General features: G+C 42.7%; 1 protein-coding gene across 1 annotated transcript; it reads right to left on the reverse strand.

Moving 5' to 3' along the window:
• LOC132833315 (nocturnin-like) lies at positions 1-24,494 on the reverse strand. The gene is made up of 3 exons (XM_060851485.1): positions 24,195-24,494; positions 5,847-6,119; positions 1-2,499 (listed from the first exon to the last, which is right to left on the reverse strand). Exons 1-3 carry the CDS (start codon positions 24,397-24,399, stop codon positions 1,667-1,669), a joined length of 1,311 nt encoding a protein of 436 aa, XP_060707468.1. The 5' UTR covers positions 24,400-24,494; the 3' UTR covers positions 1-1,666.
• Between the last annotated feature and the right edge of the window lie 438 nt (positions 24,495-24,932).

Genomic DNA, 24,932 nt, shown 5'->3' on the forward strand with positions numbered 1-24,932 from the left:
AGTTACATTCCTCTGCACAAACATTTGGTACATCATAAACAATAAATATGCATGTTGAGTTGCAGAAATAAGTTAGGAAAACTGCTTTTTGAACTTTTAGTTACAAGTGTCCATTTCAAATCCGTTATAATTCATTTAATGTGTAGGACTTTACAGTTCAAAATGGTGCAGTATTTATGGATCCCATTTAGAGACAGGACGAGAAGAATAAAATTGTTTGGAACCACACTTAATACAATAGACCTTCTCTTTCATAACTACAATAGACTTCTGAAAAGTGTTTGGAAGAATGGCACCCAGGAGTTTTTTTTTTGAAAAAAAACTAATTGTAGGATTTTTAAGAAAAACCTTTGCGTTACAAGCTTTGCATTAGATTGCACCTCAGTGAATATTCATAGAAAAACCTTCAGCTGCAATAACATTGGTTATCAGTTCACAGTATTTTCTAGATTAAAACTATAATAAAGTAGCAATTGCTTGCATCCGGTTCAAATGTCGTACCATCACTAGTTATTGTTAACTAGAACCCCCAATTTGTGGTTTCTTTAAAATTTTAGGAGTTATTTGAAAAGTTATATAAATTGCTCATGTTACAGTCAGGATCAAATTCTTCCTTAAGTGTGTAAGATTGGAAAGTTTGCCTCCGATTACTACAACAGGATTACTGTCGCATTTAAAAAGACATGTTGCAAATTAGCATTTAAAAAATGGGGAATGGTGTGGCAAATTTGATAGCAGGATTTTAACGCTGGAACTGATCTCCCTATTCAAGGAAAGGCATTTCCTGGTGCTGATATAGGTTCATTGTAAAATAAGTTTGAACAGCTTGATTTAAAAAAAACTACAAATAATTGGGTTCAGTGGGAACACCCCTAAGCAGAATAAAGGGCTTTACTGTGCTATACTGGAAATAAGTACTAGATCTGAATGTTGAAGAACGTCCTCCCTAACATCACTGGATATATACCAACACCAGCTGGATTACAGCAACTTAGGAAAGGGGCCATTAGACCTCCGCAAGGGCAATCGGGGCTGGACAATAATACTGACCTTAATATCCACATCCTAAGAAAGAGTAAAAAGCCTCTTGCATCACATGGCTCCTCTAAATTGCAAAAACATTAGAATTAAGAAAGTTAAGTTTACAATGAATTTCACATTCACTTCCAGCCACTTAACCACAGTTTGTTGTTTATAGTTGAATAATTTAGTGGTTTTGGAATTGTGCACACATTTACACTGAGCCCAGATTTTTCTTTGGTCTGTTTGAGAGGGGATTAAATGAAAGTCAAACGTAATAACGGTGTGCAAAATCAGAAATGACTGGCCATCTGTTTATTTCTGAATAAAACACAAGGCAAACTACATATTGGTTGATGTGCATATAAAACCACACAATTTGAGACAAACTACCCAAGCTCCATCCAAGAAAACATATACAAATATTTTAAAAGAAATGGTCCTCACATTCAGTGGCATTTGAATCAAGCTTTAGAAAGAAGGTTCGCTGCTGTTGAGACAGAAGCACTGTATAGCATTTCACCAACAATCCTGGTCTGAAGACAGACTAGTCTCAAAATGATGGCAGTGGTTCAATGGAGGGTGGGCGGAGAGGTTCAATTCAACATACTGATTAATTTTGACCTTTTTATAACATTGAAATGAGTCAACATTCATCAAATTGATCCAGAAAGCTAAATTCACAAATAAGTGACAAATGATCTGAAGGATAGTGGAACGACGGCAAGCGGTTAGGGCCAATTTGTTCCTCTGTAGGCAAATTCAGCAATCTATTCACACAAAACGCATTCCGGGAATACCAAATGTAATCCAGCGTATGGCAGCTCTCGCCTGACGGTCGTATCTTCCACGTTGTGAAGGGGGGTTCTGATTGCCCATCTTCACTCAATAGCTTGTATGCACTGCTCAGATTTAGACTAGACTTAGTAAACTGTTTGTAAACATCCTCAGTGGGCTCTGCATTAAAGTCTCCACACACAATAATAGGAATACCGGCTCCATTAGTAATGGTTTCTAGATTCTGAAGCAAATCACAGCCTTGAGAGGAACGGAATCGCTCCCAACCACTGCAGGCTTTCAGGTGAGTCACAGCAACACAGAACACTTTGCTAGTTTCAATGCAGCGGAGGGTTTGGACAATAGCCACTTGATTGGTCTGCAACATCTTTGCTGCTAGTCTAATTGTGGCAGTGTCAATCAATTCAAATCGTTCCCGCAGAAAAAACAGCGCACATCCATCTGGCCCATTGTTATGTTCTACATCCAAGCAAGGAGACGATGGTTTAGGGAAGAATGTTGAATGATAGCCTAACCCACTGAGAACCGGCTGGAAGGTATCAAAGTAATGATCCACTTCTTGCAGACACAAGATATCTGGGTGGTAGGTTAGAATCTCCTCCAAGATAAGGTATTTACGCTCTGACCAGTTCAAAGCTTCCTTTGGACATTTAATAAAATTATCCTTCCATTCTCCAAGAGCTGTGTTAAAGTGAGAGTGAAAAGTTGAAATCAAAAATGTACTATCATGTTGGTAAAATATAAAAGCCAAATCACATGAATACAAGAGAAGTTAGTAATACATGCATGCATTAGGGACAAAGCATAGTTCAAGTATCGTTAAAAAAAACAGATGTCCTGTTGTAGCCTCAATGTCCTATATAATCAATCAAGGGAACAGCAAAGAGAAGATATTCAACCAACCTGTTTGTAGATGATACCAAAATTGGAGATGGTATAGTGGATAGTGAAGGTGGTTACCTCAGTACAACAGGATCTTGATCAGATGGGCAGATAGAGATTAATTTAGATAAATGTGAGGTGCTGCACTTTGGAAAAGTAAATCAGGTCAGGACTTGCACACTTAAATGGTAAGGTCCTCAGGAGTGTTGCTGAACAAAGAGACCTTGAAGTGCAGGTTCACAGCTCCTTGAAAGGTAGAGTCACAGGTAGTGAAGACAACGCTTGTTATGCTTTCTTGTATTAGTCAGAGCATTGTGGATAGGAGTTTGGAGATCATATTGCAGCTGTATAGGCCATTGATTAGGCCACTTTTGGAGTACTGTGTGCAATTCTGGTCTCCTTCCTATTGAAAGGATGCTGTGAAACTTGAAAGGGTTCAGAAAAGATTTACAAGGATGTTGCCATGGTTGGAGGATGAGAGATAGAGGAAGAGGCTGAATAGGCTAGGGCTGTTTTCCCTGGAGCGGAGACTGAGGGGTGACCTTATTGAGGTTTACAAAATCATGAGGGGCATGGATAGGATAAATAGGCAAGGTCTTTTCCCTGGGGTGGGTGAATCCAGAACTAGAGGACATAGATTCAGGGTGAGGAGAAAGATTCAAAAGGAACTTCAGGGACAACTTTTTCACACAGAGGGTGTTACATGTATGGAATGAGCTGCCAGAGGGAGTGTTGGAGACTGGTACAATTACAGCATTTAAAAAAGGCATTTATAAAGCAAGGGTTAAGAGGGATATGGGCCAAGTGCTAGCAAGTGGGACGAGATTCGGTTAAGATATCTGATTGGCATGGACAAGTTGGACCAAAAGGTCTGTTCCTTGCTGTACATCTCCATGACTCTACATTGATTAAACAAGGATACTGCTTGTTCTGCAAAGGACTTCATCTATGTTCTGGTTCAAAAACTTAGTATTTGAACAAACTGAACCTTTTATTCCATACTTTTTTTTAAAGAGGGTGCACAGATCACTTGCTTAAGACATGAACGCAGTGGAAAGATTACATGCCTCATCTTGGGATCTATTATCTATGCGAATGAGACAAGTCATACCAGACTCTAAGAACACCTTTACATTATGAAAGATTTAAGACAGCACTGCTCCCCTATTGAAATTTAGTCTTTGATGATGGATACAAAATGAAAGTGTTTTTCTCACTTATTCTTATGCACTGGGACATTGGAATCAACTGGTCTTGTCTCTTTTGTACTGCTGGGTATAAATATTGGCTGGAATAGTCCTGCTACCACTAGTTCTTAAATGCAAGAGCTTTTACAAAGACAACATTCAAAAGGTAGCAGCAGCCTTTCTTAAAAGAGAAAAGGATTAATGTTTCAAGTCTGGTAAGACTTCTGTTGAAGAGCCGTATCAGACTTGAAACATTAACTTGTTTTTCCACAGATGCTGTTACACCAATCGAGTAGAGTTTCTTCAGCACAGTTTGTTTCAGGCTTCCCCCCCAAGAAAATTTTACGTTTTGCTGCAAAAGGCCTGATTAAAACTTTTCCAAGGCACAAAATAATGCAAACAAATCAGAAATTGTTAACCAAAGCAAAGTCAACAATCACTTTCTTAAACAAAAAAAACAGTATACTGCAAAACTCCATTATTCGTAGGGTGCTAATTAGTGGGGGGGGGGGGGGGGGGGGGGTAAGGAAAGACAAAAGGAGGACACGATGGCTTGCAGTAAACCAATTTCAACACAGCACTTACTTTCACATGCAGATAACTTGCTAATACCCACTTTCTGGACTTGGGCATGAAGAATAATCACTGGTAAAAGACAGGTTAAGCAATGTTTACAGAATCATCTTTCCAGAGGTCTAGAAGCAGGGAAAGGAGAATGACTGAGTGGATTTCTGCTTGTGATAATTTACCAGGACAGAGTTTGGCTGTTATTGAATCCCAGCACAGGAGGAGGAAAATTAAATATGAAATAAAATCAACTGGGATAGATCACGTGTCAGTCCTTTGAGAATAGGAGTTGAGATATCATGCTGAGGTTGCACAGGAGGTTGGTCAGCCCTCTTCTAGAAAACTGTGTGCAGTTCTGGTTGTCCTGCTGTAGGAAGGATATTATTAAATTGGAGTGGGTTCAGAAAAGATTTACCAGGACATTGTCTGGAAGCAAGTCATAAAGACAGGCTTGAATGTTTTTCACTGGTGTGTAGAAGATTTTATAAATCTCTATAAGGTTTTACAATCATTAGGGGCATAGATAAGGTGAATAGCATGGATCTTTTCCCCAAGGTATGTGTGGGAAGGAATTCAAAAGTAGGGGGCTTATTTATAGGGTGAGAGGAAAAAGATTTATATTTTTTTAAATAGTGATTTAATTTCTGGAATGAACTGCCAGAGAAAGTGGTGGATGCAGGTACAGTTACAACATTTAAAAGAAATTTGGATAAGTTCATGAATAGCAAAGATTTGATTAGATTTGATTAGATTACTTAGTGTGGAAACAGGCCCTTCGGCCCAACAAGTCCACACCGACCCGCCGAAGCGCAACCCACCCATACCCCTACATTTACCCCTTACCTAACACTATGGGCAATTTAGCATGGCCAATTCACCTGACCCGCACATCTTTGGACTGTGGGAGGAAACCGGAGCACCCGGAGGAAACCCACGCAGACACGGGGAGAAAGTGCAAACTCCACACAGTCAGTCGCCTGAGTCGGGAATTGAACCCGGGTCTCCGGCGCTGTGAGGCAGCAGTGCTAACCACTGTGCCACCATGCCGCCCACTAATATGGACCAAATCAAGGCAAGTGTGACTAGTTTAGTTTAGGAACATAGTTGGCATGGACTAGCTGGACTGTAGGGCCTGTTTTCATGCTGTACAACCGTGGCTATGATATCCAGCAATAGTAAAATACTTCCTAATACTATATGGATTTGACAATGAACATTAATCATTGAGACAAATAATTGGAAGGGTGCCACTGTCTATGGAATGGTATTCCTTGAAGAGGCTCTTTTCAGGAGAGAAGAGGGGTTAGAGTTTAAACAGTCATCATTTAAACATCACCATGTTGATGTTAACTTCATCACAAGTGCAACACATTTCATACTGAAAGGACAGACCTTGTGCTAGTATGTTCCATTGCAGGACCTTGATTGGACGTGACACACTAGAAAGATTACTTTTCTTTAAAAGCAAAAAATCCCGTTGGAGTCTGGGTGGACGTTTTTCAAGCACCTTCTGACATTCTTTGAGGAGATCACTGGGGTCTGTTGGATCAACTGGTTCAAAGTTGGTCTCTACATCATATTCCTTTGGTTGTGGTATTCCATTATCTGTTATAGTTGGAGCCAGGGCACTGTACAACCTGTTGGTATTAGTTCCCATGGAACACACTAAATAAAAAGGAAAGATGGAGGTTAAATTTCTTAAGCATCCAGTTTTAGGTAAGTAATACATGAGAGTAAAATTCAATTAAAACAAAAATGCCATTAAAATTGGACATGTTTGAGCAGGGTTTTTAACATTACAATTTTAGAGACCACATTGATGCAGTTATTTTCGCATTTTCAGCCGCCTTTAGCCTAACGCTCAAAAGGAAAATGATATAACTATATATAAAGAATAGCTTTACATTGTGCTTTTCTCACATTGGCCCTTGGGCATGATGCCCCAAGCAATGACAGGCAATAAAAATTTATCAGCAGCTATGTTTAAGCTGTGCTTCTGTACACCCCAGAATACAGCAATGTCAGACTTCCTTCAATGGGTCATGTGATGAACCTACCATATGATACGGCAGTGAACCATACAGACTGACCCAGGATAAATTACTAGAGTTGAATGCGAGAGAGAAATGGTCTGAAATTCTTGGTTTGCTATTACCGAAGAAATTAGGAGCTTCATCATTGACACAGTTTTCAGTTGAAACACCTGCTCCCATCCAATAAAAGAGACAGCTTGAGGAAATACACCAAGATAACGGTCAAGATGGGATCAAGACAGTTTTACTCTCCCTGATTTGTTCAGCACCCGAGAACCCGGAGAGCCATTGGGCCCAGTGAGTCAGCATCAACCCTCTGAATAGCATTCTACCCAGACCCTGCTCCTCCTCTATCCCTTTAACCCTGGCACTGTGAAGCAGCAATGCTAACCATTGAGCCAGCATACCACCCTGGAAATCGAAGTGGGTGGACATATAACTATAATAAAAATCAAGAATACAATTTCAAAATATGTCCAAGGTAATTGATTACATCCACATACCTCTCATATCCATTCCTTGCTGTTTTCATACAAGCAAATTGCACAGTCACCCAAGAACAACTTTTGGCCCTGGTAGTCCTAAACATCACATTCGAGCTTATATAGTGCATGCTCACAATCGGATCGTACTCATGGAATGCAAAACGTGTGTGTCAAACATGGATTAAGACAAGACCCAAAAATAACATGAACAGTGTGCCGTGCATGGAGACTAGGAGATAGAAATACAAAGTGACTTTGACAGATATATAGGCAGACACTTCTCTAGGGCTGTGCTGAAATGAAGACATACCCTGCTAATTTTTCAAATTAGGCTGATCAGCTGGATGAAACGGTTAAGGCACAATGAACAGGTTTAGATTTTAAAGTGATAACATTCAATCAAACGTGCATTCTTCTTCATTTTGGGCAATAAATCTTTGAAGTTACTGGTTAAATCCAAACAGGATTAAAGCCTTCACGAACCTATACACCATGTCAGAGTTCAGATGTTTGATTTTCATGTAAAAACACTCAAGAGTCAGATAGGTCAAGGCAAAAGCCTTATACTACAGTAGTCCACAACCAAATCCTGATACAGTCCAAGGTCAAATCCAGCAAGATCTGAATGAGTCCCAAGCTTGGGCTGACAAATGGAAGTAATATTTATAACTACCAAAAGAAAATCTAACAATCACCCTTGAGATTCATTGGGAATGCCATTGTTAAATGCCCCACTCTCAATCTAGAGGTTACTACTGTTCAGAAATTGATCTAGACTGGCTACATAAATAAACCAGCTACAAAAAAACCTGACAGGATAGGAATCCTGAAGGGAGCAACTCACCTCCCGACTCCTCAAATTCTGTCCAGCATTTCCAAGGCACGGGTCAAGAGTGTCATGGAATAGTCTCCACCTGCCTAGAATGGTGCAGCTCAAACAATGCTCAAGGAACATGACACATCCAGGTCAAAGCAGCCTGACAATATCCTCAAGCATTCACTCCTTCTATCAACACCCCACACAGCAGTGATGAGTACTCTGTACAATGCACAGTAAAAATTCACTTAAACTACACTTTCCAAATCCATCTGGAAGGACAAGAACAATAACAATAACATTGGGTAACACTCCCACCAGCAAGTTCTCCTCCATGTCACTCACCATCCTGACTTGAAATTAATTACCGTTCTTTCAGTAAAAAATGAGGTCTGCAGATGCTGGAGATCACAGCTGCAAATGTGTTGCTGGTCAAAGCACAGCAGGCCAGGCAGCATCTCAGGAATAGAGAATTCGACGTTTCGAGCATAAGCCCTTCATCAGGAATAAGAGAGAGAGAGAGCCAAGCAGGCTAAGATAAAGGGTAGGGAGGAGGGACTAGGGGGAGGGGCGATGGAGGTGGGATAGGTGGAAGGAGGTCAAGGTGAGGGTGATAGGCCGGAGTGGGGTGGGGGCGGAGAGGTCAGGAAGAGGATTGCAGGTTAGGAGGGCGGTGCTGAGTTGAGGGAACCGACTGAGACAAGGTGGGGGGAGGGGAAATGAGGAAACTGGAGAAATCTGAATTCATACCTTGTGGTTGGAGGGTTCCCAGGCGGAAGATGAGGCGCTCCTCCTCCAACCGTCGTGTTGTTGTGTTCTGCCGGTGGAGGAGTCCAAGGACCTGCATGTCCTTGGTGGAGTGGGAGGGAGAGTTAAAGTGTTGAGCCACGGGGTGATTGGGTTGGTTGGTTCGGGCGGCCCGGAGGTGTTCTCTGAAGCGTTCCGCAAGTAAGCGGCCTGTTTCACCAATATAGAGGAGGCCACATCGGGTGCAGCGGATGCAATAGATGATGTGTGTGGAGGTACAGGTGAACTTGTGGCGGATATGGAAGGATCCCTTGGGGCCTTGGAGGGAAGTGAGTGTGGAGGTGTGGGCGCAAGTTTTACATTTCCTGCGGTTGCAGGGGAAGGTGCCGGGGGTGGAGGTTGGGTTGGTGGGGGGTGTGGATCTGACGAGGGAGTCACGAAGGGAGTGGTCCTTGCGGAACGCTGATAGGGGAGGGGAGGGAAATATATCCTTGGTGGTGGGGTCCGTTTGGATCAAAAAAGTGTGTAACTACTTCCAGAACAGCCCAATGGCTGTACACCTATATCTAATGAACTGCAGTAGTTCAAGAAAACAGCTCATCTTCATGAAAACTAGGGATGGACAATAAATTCTGGTCCAGTTAGTGACACCATATCCCAAGAAAGAATTTTGCTGCGGCAGTCATTGCAGAGTATAAAAATCAGGGAGATCACAAATGGCTTTTTCTGAATCTTTGAGCTGGCTTTGATATCAGAGCTCTATGGAGATGTGGCATACCAGCATTTAAAAAAAAACCGCCATTACTAACCAGCCTGCTTTGTTCGGCTTTTTGGTCTAACCCGAACTCAAGTCTTCCTAACCAGATTCAGCAACACTAGTTTAATTCTGGTTCAAATAGCACTATCACACAGGCAATCCTTTTATTAAAAACAAAACAATATTCTTCATTTTTCCAAATACTTTTAACAAAGAATAAGAACTCTGCAATGTGGGAGATTTATACTTGAATCTTTTTAAAATGCATTTAAAAAGAAAAGCGTAAACTAGCTTCCTAAATGCAACTAGCATACACCTAACTACAATGCCAGATATTCCAACACATGGCAAATACATGCTACCTGTAATCTAACATGAATGTGTAGAATTGTTTGAGCTCGTAAAAATATTTTGCAAGTTGCAAAGAACCTTGGGGAAACAAAATACTGACTTGCACAATTGAGTTGGTCCAAGTGAAAGTTACTGGTACATTAAAAACTTCAAGTAGAAAACCTAGGTACTTCAATTTACGGATGGGAAATTCCCACAAAGAGTTAACGTGTTGCATTGATGCTGGTAGATGGGCACAATATGGGACAAACTTCACAACATCTTCAAAAGTGTCAGACTTATTAAATATACACAAGATAAATATTATATTAAGATACTAAGAATAATAAAGTAGATGATTCTGCCCTTCAAGCATGCCCTGCCAATCACCAAGATCACACCTGATACGGATATATGGGACCCCTCTATTCTGTAACTTCATCCCTAGTTTGATTGCTGAGATGATGCTCCCACTAGTGACACATCTAACATGTCAAGCCCCTCCGAATTTTGTCTGTTTCAATAAGTTCACCCTTCATTATTCATTACAGTTTAGACCAAAGGCCTAACTTGTTTAGCTACCCATGGCAAGTCAACTCTTCCATCCCACCAATCAAGCTAGTGAGAACTGTGAACTCTCTCTAATGCCAGTACATCCTTTAAGTACAGGGACCAAAGCTGTACACTGCACTCCAGGTGCAGCCTCTCCAACACCCCGTACTGTTACTTTTCAATTCAAAATTCCAGCAAAAGGTGAAATTCCATTTACCATCTTAAATACTTGCTATACCTGCATGAAAACATTGTGCTTTATGCACAAGAGCACCCAGATCCCCCTATGTAGCACTTTCATGGAATTTCTCTCCAAATAATAGTCTGCCTTTTGATTATTCCTATGAAAGTGCCAGACCCTTCAATCTCTGACAACAAACTCCATTTGCCAGGTTTGGGTCCACACACAACCTATAGCCCCTTGTAATTCCTCATTATACACCCTCCCACTTATTTTTGTATACATCAGTAAATTTAAATACAGCACACTTTGCATGCACCCTCCCCCCAACCAAATCCTTATTACAGATTGTAAATAGTTGAGGCCCCAGGACCAGTTCTTGCAGTTACATCTTTCCACCCTGAAAAAGACCATCTCCTACATATTAACTAATCCTCAATTCGAGTCTCTCAGCACCAGGGACCTGGATTAGATTCCAGCCTCAGATGACTGTCTGTCCAGAGTTTGAATGTTCTCCCAATGTCAGTGTGGCTTTCCGTCAGATGTTCCCATTTCCTCCCATATCCAAAAATGGGCAGGTTAGATGGATTAACCATGGCAAGTGTAGGGTTACAGGGCGACAGTAGGGGACCGGGTCTGGGTGGTAATGCTCTGAGGGTCAGTGCAGATTTGATGGGCCTATTGGCCTCTCTGCACTGATTCTATCCAAGAATATTTTAAATCTATTTCCATTACAAATCTATTAGCCAGCAAGCTACAGGCAAGCTACTCTGTTGCAGAGTAGAACAGCTTTTTGCTGCTTGAGCAGACAGGTTGTGAAAATATTGTCAAAAAGGTAACAGCGTGAATTTGGAAGCCGTCAGTAGCATCTCAGCTTTTGAGCCAACAGCTGCAAAATCACAAACAGGATTTGATTGTCAAGAATGTACATTCATAATTCAGCTTGACAGGTAGAGTCTAAATTTTTTTTTAAAGAAGTGCAGGAAAACCCTCTGGATCTGGCAGTATTTGTAGAGAAATGTTATTGTACTGGAAGTGTCAATTCTGAGTATTCTTCCAAGATGAACTCTCTCAACTGTGAACTCTTCACTAGGTTCCAGGTTTAATTGTAAAACCCTTAAAGTTAAGAGTCAAAACATGGAAACAGATACTTCAATCCAACCAATCCATGCTGAACATAATCCCAAACTAAACTAGTTTGATCTGCCTGTTCCTGGCCCATATCCCTCTAAAGCTTTCTTATGCATGCATCGAAATGTCTTTTAAACATTGCAATTGTATCCACCTCCACACTTTCTCAGGACATTCACTCCACACACAAACCACCTGCTGTGCAAGTAAAAAACTGGGCATATCTATTTTAGATTTCTCTCCTCTCACCTTAATGTACCTGCAAGTCTTGAAATCTCCCATCTTAGGGAAAAGACAACTACCATTAACTCTACCTATACCTCTCATTTTATAAACTATCAGGTCATGTCTCAATCTCCTACATTCCAGTAAAAAAGTCCCATCTTCCATACCATCCCATCTTCAAATCTTCCATACCAGGCAACATCATGGTAAACCTCTTCTGAACCCTCTCAAGCTTCCTATAACTGGGTGACCAGAACTGGACACAGTATTCCAGAAGAGACCTCACCAATGTACCATACAATCTCAACATAACATTCCAATTCGTATACACAAAGAACAAGCAATGAAGACAAGCATGGAGGGTCGATATGGAATAGGGTGAAGGGCATGCTTCCACACTGTAGGGAATCTAAAAAAAAATGCTGTTTTAACCATCCTGTTTGCATGTGACACAAACTTTAAAGAATTCTGTACCTCCAGCCCTAGGTTCCTCTGTTCTACAACACAACCAAAGACCCAACCATTAATAAGCCCTACCATTAATACCAAAATAAAAATACATTCAGACATACTTTGAAAAGCAGCATGGATCTTGCAGCTGGTCCTGGGACTGCAGGCTTTGTTTTTTTTCAAAAAACAGTTATATTTTACTAAAAAGATTTTCCTCCATTTTGTTTCATTTTCATCACAAAAAAAATCAAAAACCCAACAAAAGTGATGTTTTTTCCAAATGGGTTTTTTATAAGAACAAGTTTTTCAGGGTCAGCAAATGGCTGAGGTTTTTTTTTAATTCTTAATTCAGAAGTTAAAATGTCTGTTTTAGAAGGTTTTTTTTAATACATGGCACAGGTTTTTTTTTGAAAAAAAGGAATTGCGCTTTCATTCCAGAGTCCTATAGATGGTCAGCTCTGGAAAAGATTTTTCTTAGAGAAATTTATTGAAGAGGATTTTTTTCAGTTAATCAGCTAAGTGGTTGATTTAAGTTTTATATGTTTGAGATGTATATTTAATTTTCTCCATTTTAACATTACTTTCTGGAGGTAATGAAAGGTGTAAAAAGGTATTACTGAAACATTCAAGGCTTAAATGTTGTTAAGACCATAAATGAGGTACAGAGGGAAACGGCTAGTGGATTTAGAAAAGTTATTACACAGCAAGATCAGTTAGGTAGATAGGTGACTGTTAGAAAGGTAATGTGCTAGTTCAAAACCTTATCACACTTGCACTGATTCAAAACCCATGCCTTCTAAATATACTCCAGCTATGCTGATTGGTTTAAGAAAGTTCTGTTTAAAATGCAAAAGGTCAAGATCTTGACTTGTATTATCAGCATGTTGCCCTCCTGACCTAAAACCATGACTTCCAACTTTTTGTTTAGAAGGAATTTATACATAGTCGGGAGGGAAAGTCAGCTGATTGCATAATTTGACTTTCCATGTTTGTGCGTATCTTCGTAATCATTGTGTAGCCACTCTTCTGTTCCTTGTTAGTACTGCGCACATACTCAGGCAACAGCATTGACCTCTTCAGCATCAGGTTTCAGCACTCATCACCTATGACACTCTATATTTAAACCACTCAGTACTATTTTTGGGAAGCAGGCAAAGAGAATCTTTTACATCTTCAACCAAGAGAATCAATAGGCCACATTCAGTAAAGTAATTTAACTATGCCAATTTGGTTTAGATAAAGTGATGGTCTAAAATTACACAGTTGATGTTAAAAAGGCATTATTTTTGAGATTACACATGCAGTGCTATCACCGATTCTCCCGAGAATTAATACAGCTAACAATGTCCAACAATCACCTATACTAAGAGTATAAACTATAATGAACAGCAGAAATCTCAAAGTCCACATGCAAATGAGTAACAACATATTTCATATTCTTGAGTTCATTGTTACCATTGTTTGAATTAAAGTTGTGAACGCCTATGTAAATATAGTACACCAAAATAAGATCAATATCTGGTCAAATATCTCCTGATTGGACTCTGTCAAAGACATTGTACAAGATCCCTGTGGAAGAAATGGGCATTGGTTCATTTTCTGTTAATGACATAAAAAATGCAATGGCAGGAAATATTTTAATCAGTGTACAATCACAAGTGCATACAATAATAGATTGAGCAAAACTAATTGTCCAAGTCACTTTTTTTAAAAATTAAAAACCATTTTAAGATTTTGGTTTGGGATGCAGTCCCCAAGATAGGTAGTTAAGTATTCTTATGTAATTTTAAGGTCGTTTATTAAGCAACAGTTCAAATATGATGCATTGGCTAAAACAAACAGGAAGTGTAACACCCAACAGATGACCGCAAGTGTTGAAATGAAGAATTGACACAGTTTGTCCATCTTCCACCTAAAGGGAATGGCTTCCTGATGACGGATGCACCCCTTCTCTGACCTCTCATTCATACACTATTTCTAGGGCCTGAGTCTACCCTATGCCAATCACATGGTTGATGATAGGTAATCTCCCTGTCATCTTGGGTGCCTGCCTTATGCACTATCCATCACATTAGCTCAAAAGTCACTGCGAAGGGTAATTTATGAGCCACTACTACGCACAAGCATGGACAAAAGGGTACAGAAGGCACCATCAACTTAGTGTCAAAATAGAAACTGGAATTTTCTAAGGACTGTTTAAGCGTTTTACCAGAGAAAAAGCAGCCAGTTTCTCCATCAAGGTGGTCTTATTCCATGCTCATCAATTCCATAAGAATTCTGTACTTTTTTTTAATAAAAAGGTACTTTTCAGAATTAGATACATCTCAATGTTATTCTCTTATACCAGGGTTAAGATTATAAGGACTGGTTACACAGACAAAGCTCGAATTCTCTTGTGGACAAAAAAGGAGGTAATCTATTTAAGGTAGTTTTAGAAGGAGTGAGGATTTGCTGAGATCGAGAGGGGGAAATTACTTGCTCTGGTGGAATGCAGAACAAGGAACAATTACTACATGGATGATGCCATAACATACCGACTCCCTCAAGTCTGTCCAAAATCTGCAAGGCTGGAGTCAGGACTGTGATAAAATACTCTCCACTTGCCTGGATGAGCAGCTCCAATACTCGAGAAACTGGACATCATCCAGGACAAAGCAGCCTGCTTTATTAGCTCAGCACCTACAACATTCAGTCACTTCACTACTCATTCTCAATATCAGCAGAGTACTATCTACAAGATGCATTGCAGAAATTCAAAGATCTTTGACAGCATCTTCCAGACCTATGACCAACCTGCAGGCCAACAGCAGACAATACTTGGAAACACCACTGTCTTCAAGTTCTCCTCCATCAGATTTCCTGATGAAGGGCTTACGCCCGAAACATCGATTCTTCTGCTCCTCAGATACTGCCTGACTTGCTGTACTTTTCCAGCACCATACTCTCCACCCCAAGTTTTCCTCCAAGCCACTCACCATCCTGACTTCAAAATAGTTTGCTGTTCCTTCACTGGTCACCTGAAGCAATAACATGGAATCCCCTCCCTAAAGTCATTGAGGGTATACCTTTAGCACATATAATGCAGTGGTTGAAGGCAGCAGCTCAGTACCACTTACAAAGACAACTAGGGATAGGTAACAAGTGCTGGCCCAGTGAGTCCCATATCCCTCGGATGATTTAAAAATGAAACATCAAACAAGGGACAGCGGAAATCTGTTCAGACTACCAATTAAAAATTGAGATTGAGACTGTTTGGGAAGAGAATTAAAATATACAGAATCAAAACGAATAAAATTAAGGAGGACTTCCAATGTTATGTGAAGAATACACCCAGACTGTTCATCGCTTGCCTGAGCTTACAATTCCATTCTAAACAAGTTCAATACTGGCTTGTTCTTCGCGACAGACATACAGTAGATACTTTCTAATCAATCGATTCAGTTATTATTGTACATCTCTGGAACAGATAGGACTTTCACTCAGGTGTTGGGACATTACTGCTGAATCACAGAAGCCTGGGCATCTCAAACTATGTATAATTAAACTATACCAATATCTGTTTATTTTATTAAATTTCAATATTTTACATTCATCTACAGAACATAGCAGATACTAAGTAGATTGAATAAGATCTGCATCTACCATGATTGAATCTAAACAGAACAGGTTAGAGGAGCTGAGTGGTTTACTCTTTGCTTTTTAGCTATGATGCTATGTATAAATCACAAAAGTTAGTTTTAACTTGGTTGAGTTTTCCATAGTACTGTTAACACAAAATGTGTTGGCTTGACATAACTGACATTACCACTAAGTCTCCTTGTGAAGTGTCTTTTAATGAAGAAAGTGTCCTCATTGGTGGCAGCCAAACATAATGCAGTATACTTATATTTTGTCTCAAGGAAAACTATATAACTGCTGGGTCAAAACCCTCTATGCTTAATATGTGGAACATTATAGAAGAGGAGTTTATGGATGAAGGCATGATTTTATAATGGAGGAAAAAGTGAGGTCTGCAGATGCTGGAGATCAGAGCTGAAAATGTGTTGCTGGAAAAGCGCAGCAGGTCAGGCAGCATCCAAGGAACAGGAAATTCGATGTTTCGGGCATAAGCCCTTCATCAGGATTATGATTTTATAATGACAGATTAACTAGATGAGTGTATACTCATTGGAGAAAGTGAGGACTGCAGATGCTGGAGATTAGAGTCAAGAGTGCGTTGCTGGAAAATCAAAGGTCAGGCAACATCCAAGGAGCAGGAAAATCAACGTTTTGGGCAGGAGCCCTTTCATCAGAAATGAGGCCAAGAGCCTCGGGGGTGAAGAGATAAATGGGAGGGGGTGGAGCTGAAGAGAAGGTAGCTGAAAGTGCAATAGGTTGTGCTTTTCCAGCATCATACACTCAACTGTACACTCATTGGAGTATACGGAGACGGAGTGTGTAACAGGGTAGATGTTGAGAGGGATGTTCTCCCTGGTGGAAAAGTTTACAACTAGGGAACAGAGTTTAAAAATAAGGAGTATTATATTTATGACAAATGAGGATGACTTTTCCTCAGAAGGCTGTTACCCCTTCGAATTTTCTTCCAGAGTGAGTGATTAGACAGGAAAGTGGAGTTAAGTGCACAAATCAATCAGGCATGCCTTTATTGAATGGAGTAGCAAACTCAATGGGTCAATTTGCCTAGTTCTATTTCTGTTGTGTTCTGAATGAATTAGTTACATGATCTGCACTGGAGTCGGTGAACTCAATGCCCTCTCCTTGGAATTTAATCTGAAGACAGAGACATGGGACCCGAGTGCAGCTTGTAGGAATCATTCAGATTTATGTAGGATGCTACACCCTGATAGCATCAGCATGTACTTCAAACTCTAGCTCCTGACCATTATTTTCTCAATGACAGAAATATTACCAGCATACGGTATCTACTACCTGCGAGGCAGTTCGTCATATATACGACCTGGTCAACATCACCCAGGGTAACCTTTTAATTATTGTCACTTGCTGCTCAATGCAAAACTGTTTCAGGCAGACAAATACAGAAACAGCAGTAGAATCTTGGGATTCAGGAGACTGAGCTTCAATAAGAGCCAATGGGAGGGTCTGAGACATCCATACCAATTTTCTCAGGGTCTTGCCACAAGCAGAACTTTTATTAAAAATGAGAACAGCAATGCACATGGGAAAGAATTGTTGGAAGAAGGGAATTCCTCTCTGCATGTTGCCCCTCTCTCAAGCCAAAGTTCAAGAGAACTGGGATCCACTGGAGGTTAAAGTCTGGCCCCAAATTCAACCTATATTAACTGCTACATCATTATTACAAACTTGTTAATAAGAATCTGACAACAGGAACAAAAAAGGTACAGAGGAAAGAGTTGAATAATTAGGTAAGGCGGCTTCACATAAATAAAGCTATAGCAATTCAAAGCTTCTGATCACTGCACACTTCTTAGAATGTGAAGAGGGATTAGATGTTTAACCAAAACTTTCAAAGTTGTGCTGAAAATTACATAAATGAGATTTACATATTGCCAATATAAAACATGCATTGTCAAAGAGACTAAAGAATATAACAGTTACTTTAACACAAGTAGCGAGTGTGTTGTCAGATGAGATTAATATGCAGAGAAAGACTTGTTAATTAAGGTAATCAGTAGATCAAGTAAGTAATAAAAAAGACTATAGTAGTGACACCAAAAGAATTGTCAATCAATGGGTACAATAGAAAGGAGGCCAAGTTACATATTGTTTTTGTGCTGGCTCGCTGCAAAAACAACTCAGGTAGTCTGCCACCCTTGTGGGATTACATGAGGCAGTATGTGTATATACTTTGACAGTGGGTTAATGAGATGTTAACTGAGTGTACTTGCCTCTGTAACCAAACTTATGCTGCACCTGCCCTTTAAATCTTTCCGGGAGTCAGTATAGAGTGACCATTCCTCTGGATCTAGCATAATGCTTAGCTGCTCTGGAGCGTTTGATGTTGTCCATTTACAGAGAGCCGTAAATCTTTAACTAGCTCTGAATTGTACCAAACTGTTGGGTAGTTCACTCCTAGCCACTTGCTGCATAACAGTTTTCCAAGAAGATGATTGTCACATGAAAAACTGACTCTTGGCCCGCACCCAAATGGGAACATTTTCTGTCTGTTCTTTCAAGACATCTTAATTTTAAGCAATTCTTTCAAAACTTATCCCAAACTTTTCTTTATGGAGAGCACTCGCAGCTTTGCCGACCTGCCCATACAACCAATGACCCATATTATGTGACCCATTCTCAAATTATTCTGTACTGGTTTATCATGTGTTTGAACAAAATGATAGCAACAGCCAGATCACCTTTCCCATTTCATAGCCACTTAGTGACTCAAAGCTCTCAGGTGGTCATAGTGGTAACCAGTGTTGGTGTTGCTCCTTGCTGGTATTGCTAGCAAATTCACAAACACACCTCAAACTGCTCAGTTGGACGAACAATTTGGTGCACACAAAAGTGAGGCCAACCATCTCCATTCCTTTAGAATTATACCAATTCTTTTAGACCCTTTCTTGATTTTACTTTGAAAACAAATCACTTCATGTTTTCTGCATTCAATTTAATATGCTACTTGCCCACTCTGGGTCTCTTGAAATTTATCACAGCCTTCTCAGTTTATAATACTTCCAGGGTGCAAGCCAACTGCAAAGTTTGCTGTTCAGGACACAATTACAAAGGACAAGTCATTAACGTGAATAAAAGTAGTGGGTCTTTGTACCGACCTGTGAGCGAACTCTTCGCCAGTCTGAAAAACAATTGCTTACCTCTACTGTCTCCTCTCATACAGACAATTTCATATCCATGTGCTACCTTTTTCATTTTTTTAAAAACTGTTTTATTATATCTTTGATTTTATTTTCTTTAATACAGTCACTGTTTATCAGCTTAAACTAGTCTTTATGAAGAACTGCCTTGGAAACTTGATAAAATGAAGATGCATGGCTTACTTGAGAAAAGATAACTAAATTGACACAATGAGCGTGAGCTATGAAACACAAGGAGGTTAGGAGTTCTTTTGGAGGTGGGAGGGAGATGCAACAGCAAAATACTGGTGTTGCTGGAAATCTGAATGGAAAAGAAAAGAGAAATACCTAGCAACTTTGGCATCATCTGATCAGAACTGATGGAGGGCAGACTTGAAATTTTAACTCTTTCTATTTTCACAAATGCTACTAGATCTTCTGAGCAGTTTTGATATATCATTTAATAGCTTTTAGGCATTTTAAGGCCACCACAAGTTTACTTACCCTCTCCCCCATTCCCCCAACCTCATTTCATTCACATCAAAAGACATAAGAATTTTGTTTAGTATTGAAATGTCTTGTGTGCATTTGACTATTTGTTAATTGAGATTTGACTATTGAGATTCACTGTGCTGTAAAATTCAGTTCCTCTTGAATGGGCAGGCCTCAACCACTGGTTAAGAAATTTCAATACGAATTTTGAGAAGATTTCTAGCTCAGAATCAGGTTCTGGATGTAGGTTTGCTCGCTGAGCTGGAAGGTTTGTTTTCAAATGTTTTGTCACCATACTAGGTAACATCTTCAGTGAGCCTCTGAATGAAGCTTCATCCAGAATTTCAATACTTCAGGAGCCTGTTTCGCATGAGGGGCTGGTATAGAACAGCATCTATCTGAGCAGGCAACTGACTTTCCCATTCAATCATCTATGTATATAATTAATGGGAGCTGATTCACCATCTATTGAAAGTGTGCTTTGATCATAACACTTTCATTTCTCCGGTCATCTGTACATGGTTAAGTACAGAGATTTTGAGACGACGATGCTTTGAGCAAGCGGCCTTTATCTTACACATATATCCTTTCATAGATGGAGCTTGATCTTACATAACTTAACTAACATGTTTACAAAGGATCAATTAACTTTAATGATATGGAGACATTTCCTCTTATTGCTGGAAATCTATAAGAGCAAAAGTTAAGAATATTGAGGTTTTGTTAAGGCAAGTTAAATTGAATGATTTCAGTTATATGTAACCATGACACACATGCAATTTCTTACCAATACATGGCAGTTCAAAAAGTGACTAAAATATAGATATTTGAGATATGGAGTTCACAGTGTAAATATTTTTATACCCTTTTTGGCATAATGTATTCTTCCTTTACTTAAGGTTATCTTCAATTTTGACACAGGATGTGTTGCGATATGACTTTGAAGCAGGAAGCAGGTTACAGTGACAGAGGAAGAGTGTGCCAGTCTTCTCCCAGTTCAGAAGTTGCCTGTTCTCTGCCTCAAAACTCTAAACTTGAAGAAAATGTTACCTTTCCTGTAGTATGCAGTTGCTGTAAGCTGTGACTTTTCAGTTGGTAAATTGGAGACACTTCAAATCAAGCACCCACTCTGTTCTACTTCCCACCAGCGCATCTCATCCACATCCAGCACCTCCGCCCTTCAACCCCACTCCTCCAACCGTAATAAGGTCAAAACTCGCACCACCGCCCCAAGTCCTCACCTTCCACCCCACCAAACTCTGTATACATCACATCATCCTCAGCCATTTCTGCCACCTACAAACGGAACCCTCCACCAGAGATAGATTTCCCTCTTCACCCCATCCACTTTCCGTAAAGACCATTCCCTCCGCGACTACTGGTCAGGTCCACGCCCAGTAACAACTCATCCTCCCCTCCTGGCACCTTCGCCTGACACTGCATAAAATGCAAAACCTGTGCCCACACCTCCCCCTCACCTCATCCCAAGGCCCCAAAGGAGCCTTCCATATCCAAAGTTTTACCTGCACTTCCACAAGTCGTATCCATTGCTCCCAATGTGGTCTCCTCTACATTGGGGAGACTGGACGCCTACTTGGAGAGCACTTTACAGAACATCTCTGGGACACCCGCACCAATCAACCCTTCGTCCCCGTGGCTGAACATTTCAATTTCCCCTCCCACTCTGCCAAGAACATGCAGGCCCTAGGCCTCCTACATCGCCACTCTCTTACCACCTGACACCTGGAGGAAAAACACCTCATCTTCCACCCCAGCACCTTTCAACCCCATGGCATTTATGTGGAATGCACCAGTTTCCTCATTTCTCCTCCCCTTACCATACTCCATTTCCAACCTGCCAGCTTAGTACCATCCTCATGACCTGTCCCACCTATCCATCTTCCTTCCCACCTATCCCCTCCACCCTCCCTTCTGACTTATCACCTTTCACCCCCACCTCCATCCACCTATTGCACTCAACTACAGTCTCCCCAGCCCCAAACCCCTTCCATTTATCTCTCGATCCTCAAGGCTTCCAGTCTCATTCCTGATGAAGGGCTTTTGCCTGAAATGTCAATTTTCCTGCTCCTCGGAGGCTGCCTGACCTGCTGTGCTTTTCCAGCACCACTCTAATCTACATTCCTTACACTACAACAGTGATTACACAAAAAAAACTTTTTATTAGTCATAATGTGCTTTAGGATAGCCTCAAATTGTGACAGGCACCATACAAATGCAGGTCTTACAACAAATGGTAAGGAAACAGACCATGGGACTAAACTAGCACTTCAGAGGCGTTTCAGGTGTTAGCCCATCAGGAATGGCTTCCTGATGAAGGGCTTATGTCCGAAATGTTGATTCTCCTGCTGCTCAGATGATGCCTGACCTGTGTTTTTCCAGCACCACACTCTCAACTCTGATCTCCAACATCTGCAGTCCTCACTTCCTCTTGACTAAACTAGACTGGGGGTTTCACTCAGAGGTTGGTTGTGACAACCAAAAACCCAGATTGTTTTGCAGACATTCAAGTTGTTTTCAAAGCTCCATACCTCCGAATTGGGAGAATGATAGCTTGGAGAATGGTTGGTCTCCTATGTCATCATAGTCATAGAAATGTATAGCTTGGACTGAGACCCCTTGGACCAACCCATCCATACTCACCAGATATCCTAACCTAATCTAGTCCCATTTACCAGTGCTTGGCCCATGCCCCTCTAAACCTTTCCTAATCATAGACCCATCCAGATCGCCTTTTAAATGTTGCAGTTCAGGTGGAGTGCATTAACAAGGAGGTCCCCATTGCTAACCTAGTGATGACAACACAATGGCCCACAAATCCAAGCAGTGTTCTCTGAACTAGATCCCTGCACACACTTAGGTTCTTAATCATTTGCTATTACTGATGTACATTTCAGCTTCCTGCAAGTGAATGTTGTGGTACTGGAATAGTTTAGAGATCAAGTGACGCATAGAACAGCACATCATGCTGCACTTTACTGCTTTTTGGACTGGACTCAGAATTCAAGTTTCAGATTGTAACCTCTGTTCTCACTACTCCCTCCAAGATAGCAGCTTGGCGATTATTTGCACTGGAACACTTTATAAAATCATACAGTATCCTCTTTATGCAGGCATTTCTCACAGCAGAGCTGAGCAGCCAGACGAAAGCAGTTTGCATTTTAATCATCATTCAGGCATTTTGCATGGTTCTTGCATTACATCTAATTGATAAAGTCAGCAAAGCATGCTATAAATGAAAGACTTGGCAGCAAATGGTAGGTATTAAAGGAACTTATACTAGTCTATGGCCACGACAGCATGTTCTTACGAATAACCAGCACATACAGATGGGTTCCCCAGCAGCCCTCCTTCTTGCCTCTACATCATGTCCTTCCACTGGACAGTGATAGTTTATAATAGCTCAGGTTTGATGATGGAAATGTGTTGGAAGGAAATGCTATTAAGACATACAGTTAAAAAGAGCATCAATCAGCCCAATACCAGAACCAGACAGACACAGACGTATGACCTGGGAAAGCCCCTGGAACTCTCTGGGGGAGGTCACACACATGTTTGAAAACGTGGGCTCTAACAGTAGATTACGGGGGGGGGGGGGGGAAGAAGAGGGGAGGAAGGAGTGATGGGGCAGGGGGGGGGAAGAGTGATGGGGCGGGGGGGGGAAGAGTGATGGGGCGGGGGGGGGAAGAGTGATGGGGCGGGGGGGGGGAAGAGTGATGGGGCGGGGGGGGGAAGAGTGATGGGGCGGGGGGGGGAAGAGTGATGGGGCGGGGGGGGGAAGAGTGATGGGGCGGGGGGGGGAAGAGTGATGGGGCGGGGGGGGGAAGAGTGATGGGGCGGGGGGGGGAAGAGTGATGGGGCGGGGGGGGAAGAGTGATGGGGCGGGGGGGGGAAGAGTGATGGGGCGGGGGGGGGAAGAGTGATGGGGCGGGGGGGGGAAGAGTGATGGGGCGGGGGGGGAAGAGTGATGGGGCGGGGGGGGGAAGAGTGATGGGGCGGGGGGGGAAGAGTGATGGGGCGGGGGGGGAAGAGTGATGGGGCGGGGGGGGAAGAGTGATGGGGCGGGGGGGGGAAGAGTGATGGGGCGGGGCGGGGGGGGGAAGAGTGATGGGGCGGGGGGGGGAAGAGTGATGGGGCGGGGGGGGGAAGAGTGATGGGGCGGGGGGGGGAAGAGTGATGGGGCGGGGGGGGGGAAGAGTGATGGGGCGGGGGGGGGAAGAGTGATGGGGCGGGGGGGGGGAAGAGTGATGGGGCGGGGGGGGGAAGAGTGATGGGGCGGGGGGGGGGGGAAGAGTGATGGGGCGGGGGGGGGGGAAGAGTGATGGGGCGGGGGGGGAAGAGTGATGGGGCGGGGGGGGGGGAAGAGTGATGGGGCGGGGGGGGGGGGAAAGAGTGATGGGGCGGGGGGGGGGGAAAGAGTGATGGGGCGGGGGGGGGGGAAGAGTGATGGGGCGGGGGGGGGGGAAGAGTGATGGGGCGGGGGGGGGGAAGAGTGATGGGGCGGGGGGGGGGGAAGAGTGATGGGGCGGGGGGGGGGGGAAGAGTGATGGGGCGGGGGGGGGGGGAAGAGTGATGGGGCGGGGGGGGGGGAAGAGTGATGGGGCGGGGGGGGGGGAAGAGTGATGGGGCGGGGGGTGTTGGGAATAGTTACAGCTGATGTAGGAATGAACCAGGCCCGGCTCTCCCTCTCACATCCCTGTGGGAGGCTCTCTCTCTCTCTCTCTCCTCCCCCCGCCCCCAGTAACTCACCAGTGGCCGCGGCGCCCGTCGCCCCCGGGGTCGGTCCTCCCGCCGCTGCCGCCGGCGGCGTCGACGACCCGGTCGCCGAGTCAGTTTTGCGGAGCGGGGCCCGGCGCCTGAACACGGGCGAAGAGCCGGACATGAGCTGCAGCAGATCTCGCTGGCGTAACGTCGCGCACAGCCGAGCCGGTGCCTGAAACATTCCCGCCCGCATCGGGTGCTCGGCTCAGCCCCTTACCGGCCCGGCTCGGCTCGGCCCTGCCCAGGGCCTGACTGGAGAGAGACAAGCCCCTCCCCCTCCAACCACCGCCGCTCCCAACCGACACCGCCATGGTGACGCGCAGGCGCAGGCTCCGCCCGCCGGATACAAGTCAATCCCGGGAGGAGGGGGAGAGCTGCACTAGTCATCATTAACATATCAATTCATACTCACATTCGTGGGAATATATTATCAAATGAAAAGATTCTTCTTTAATTTAAAATGACAGCGGGATTTACAATATGGAAATATACGTTTGCTCCTTCAGATTGATGAAGACAATATCATAATTCCCCCCCTTTCATGCGGAGGATCGTGTGGACTAGTCTCGTGGAAGGTCTTGGCACCCTCCGCATCACGTGACCTGCCGAGTGGCAACGTTGAAGTGTAGCAGTTCCTCAGTCTGACATACAGAGCATGCTGGCTGCAGTGTCAACCAGTGCACATACTCTAAATGGGTTAATGTCCCTGAGGGCAGGGAATACTGA

The sequence above is a fragment of the Hemiscyllium ocellatum genome, chromosome 36 (genome assembly GCF_020745735.1).
Source record: "Hemiscyllium ocellatum isolate sHemOce1 chromosome 36, sHemOce1.pat.X.cur, whole genome shotgun sequence".
NCBI classification, from domain to species: domain Eukaryota; kingdom Metazoa; phylum Chordata; class Chondrichthyes; order Orectolobiformes; family Hemiscylliidae; genus Hemiscyllium; species Hemiscyllium ocellatum.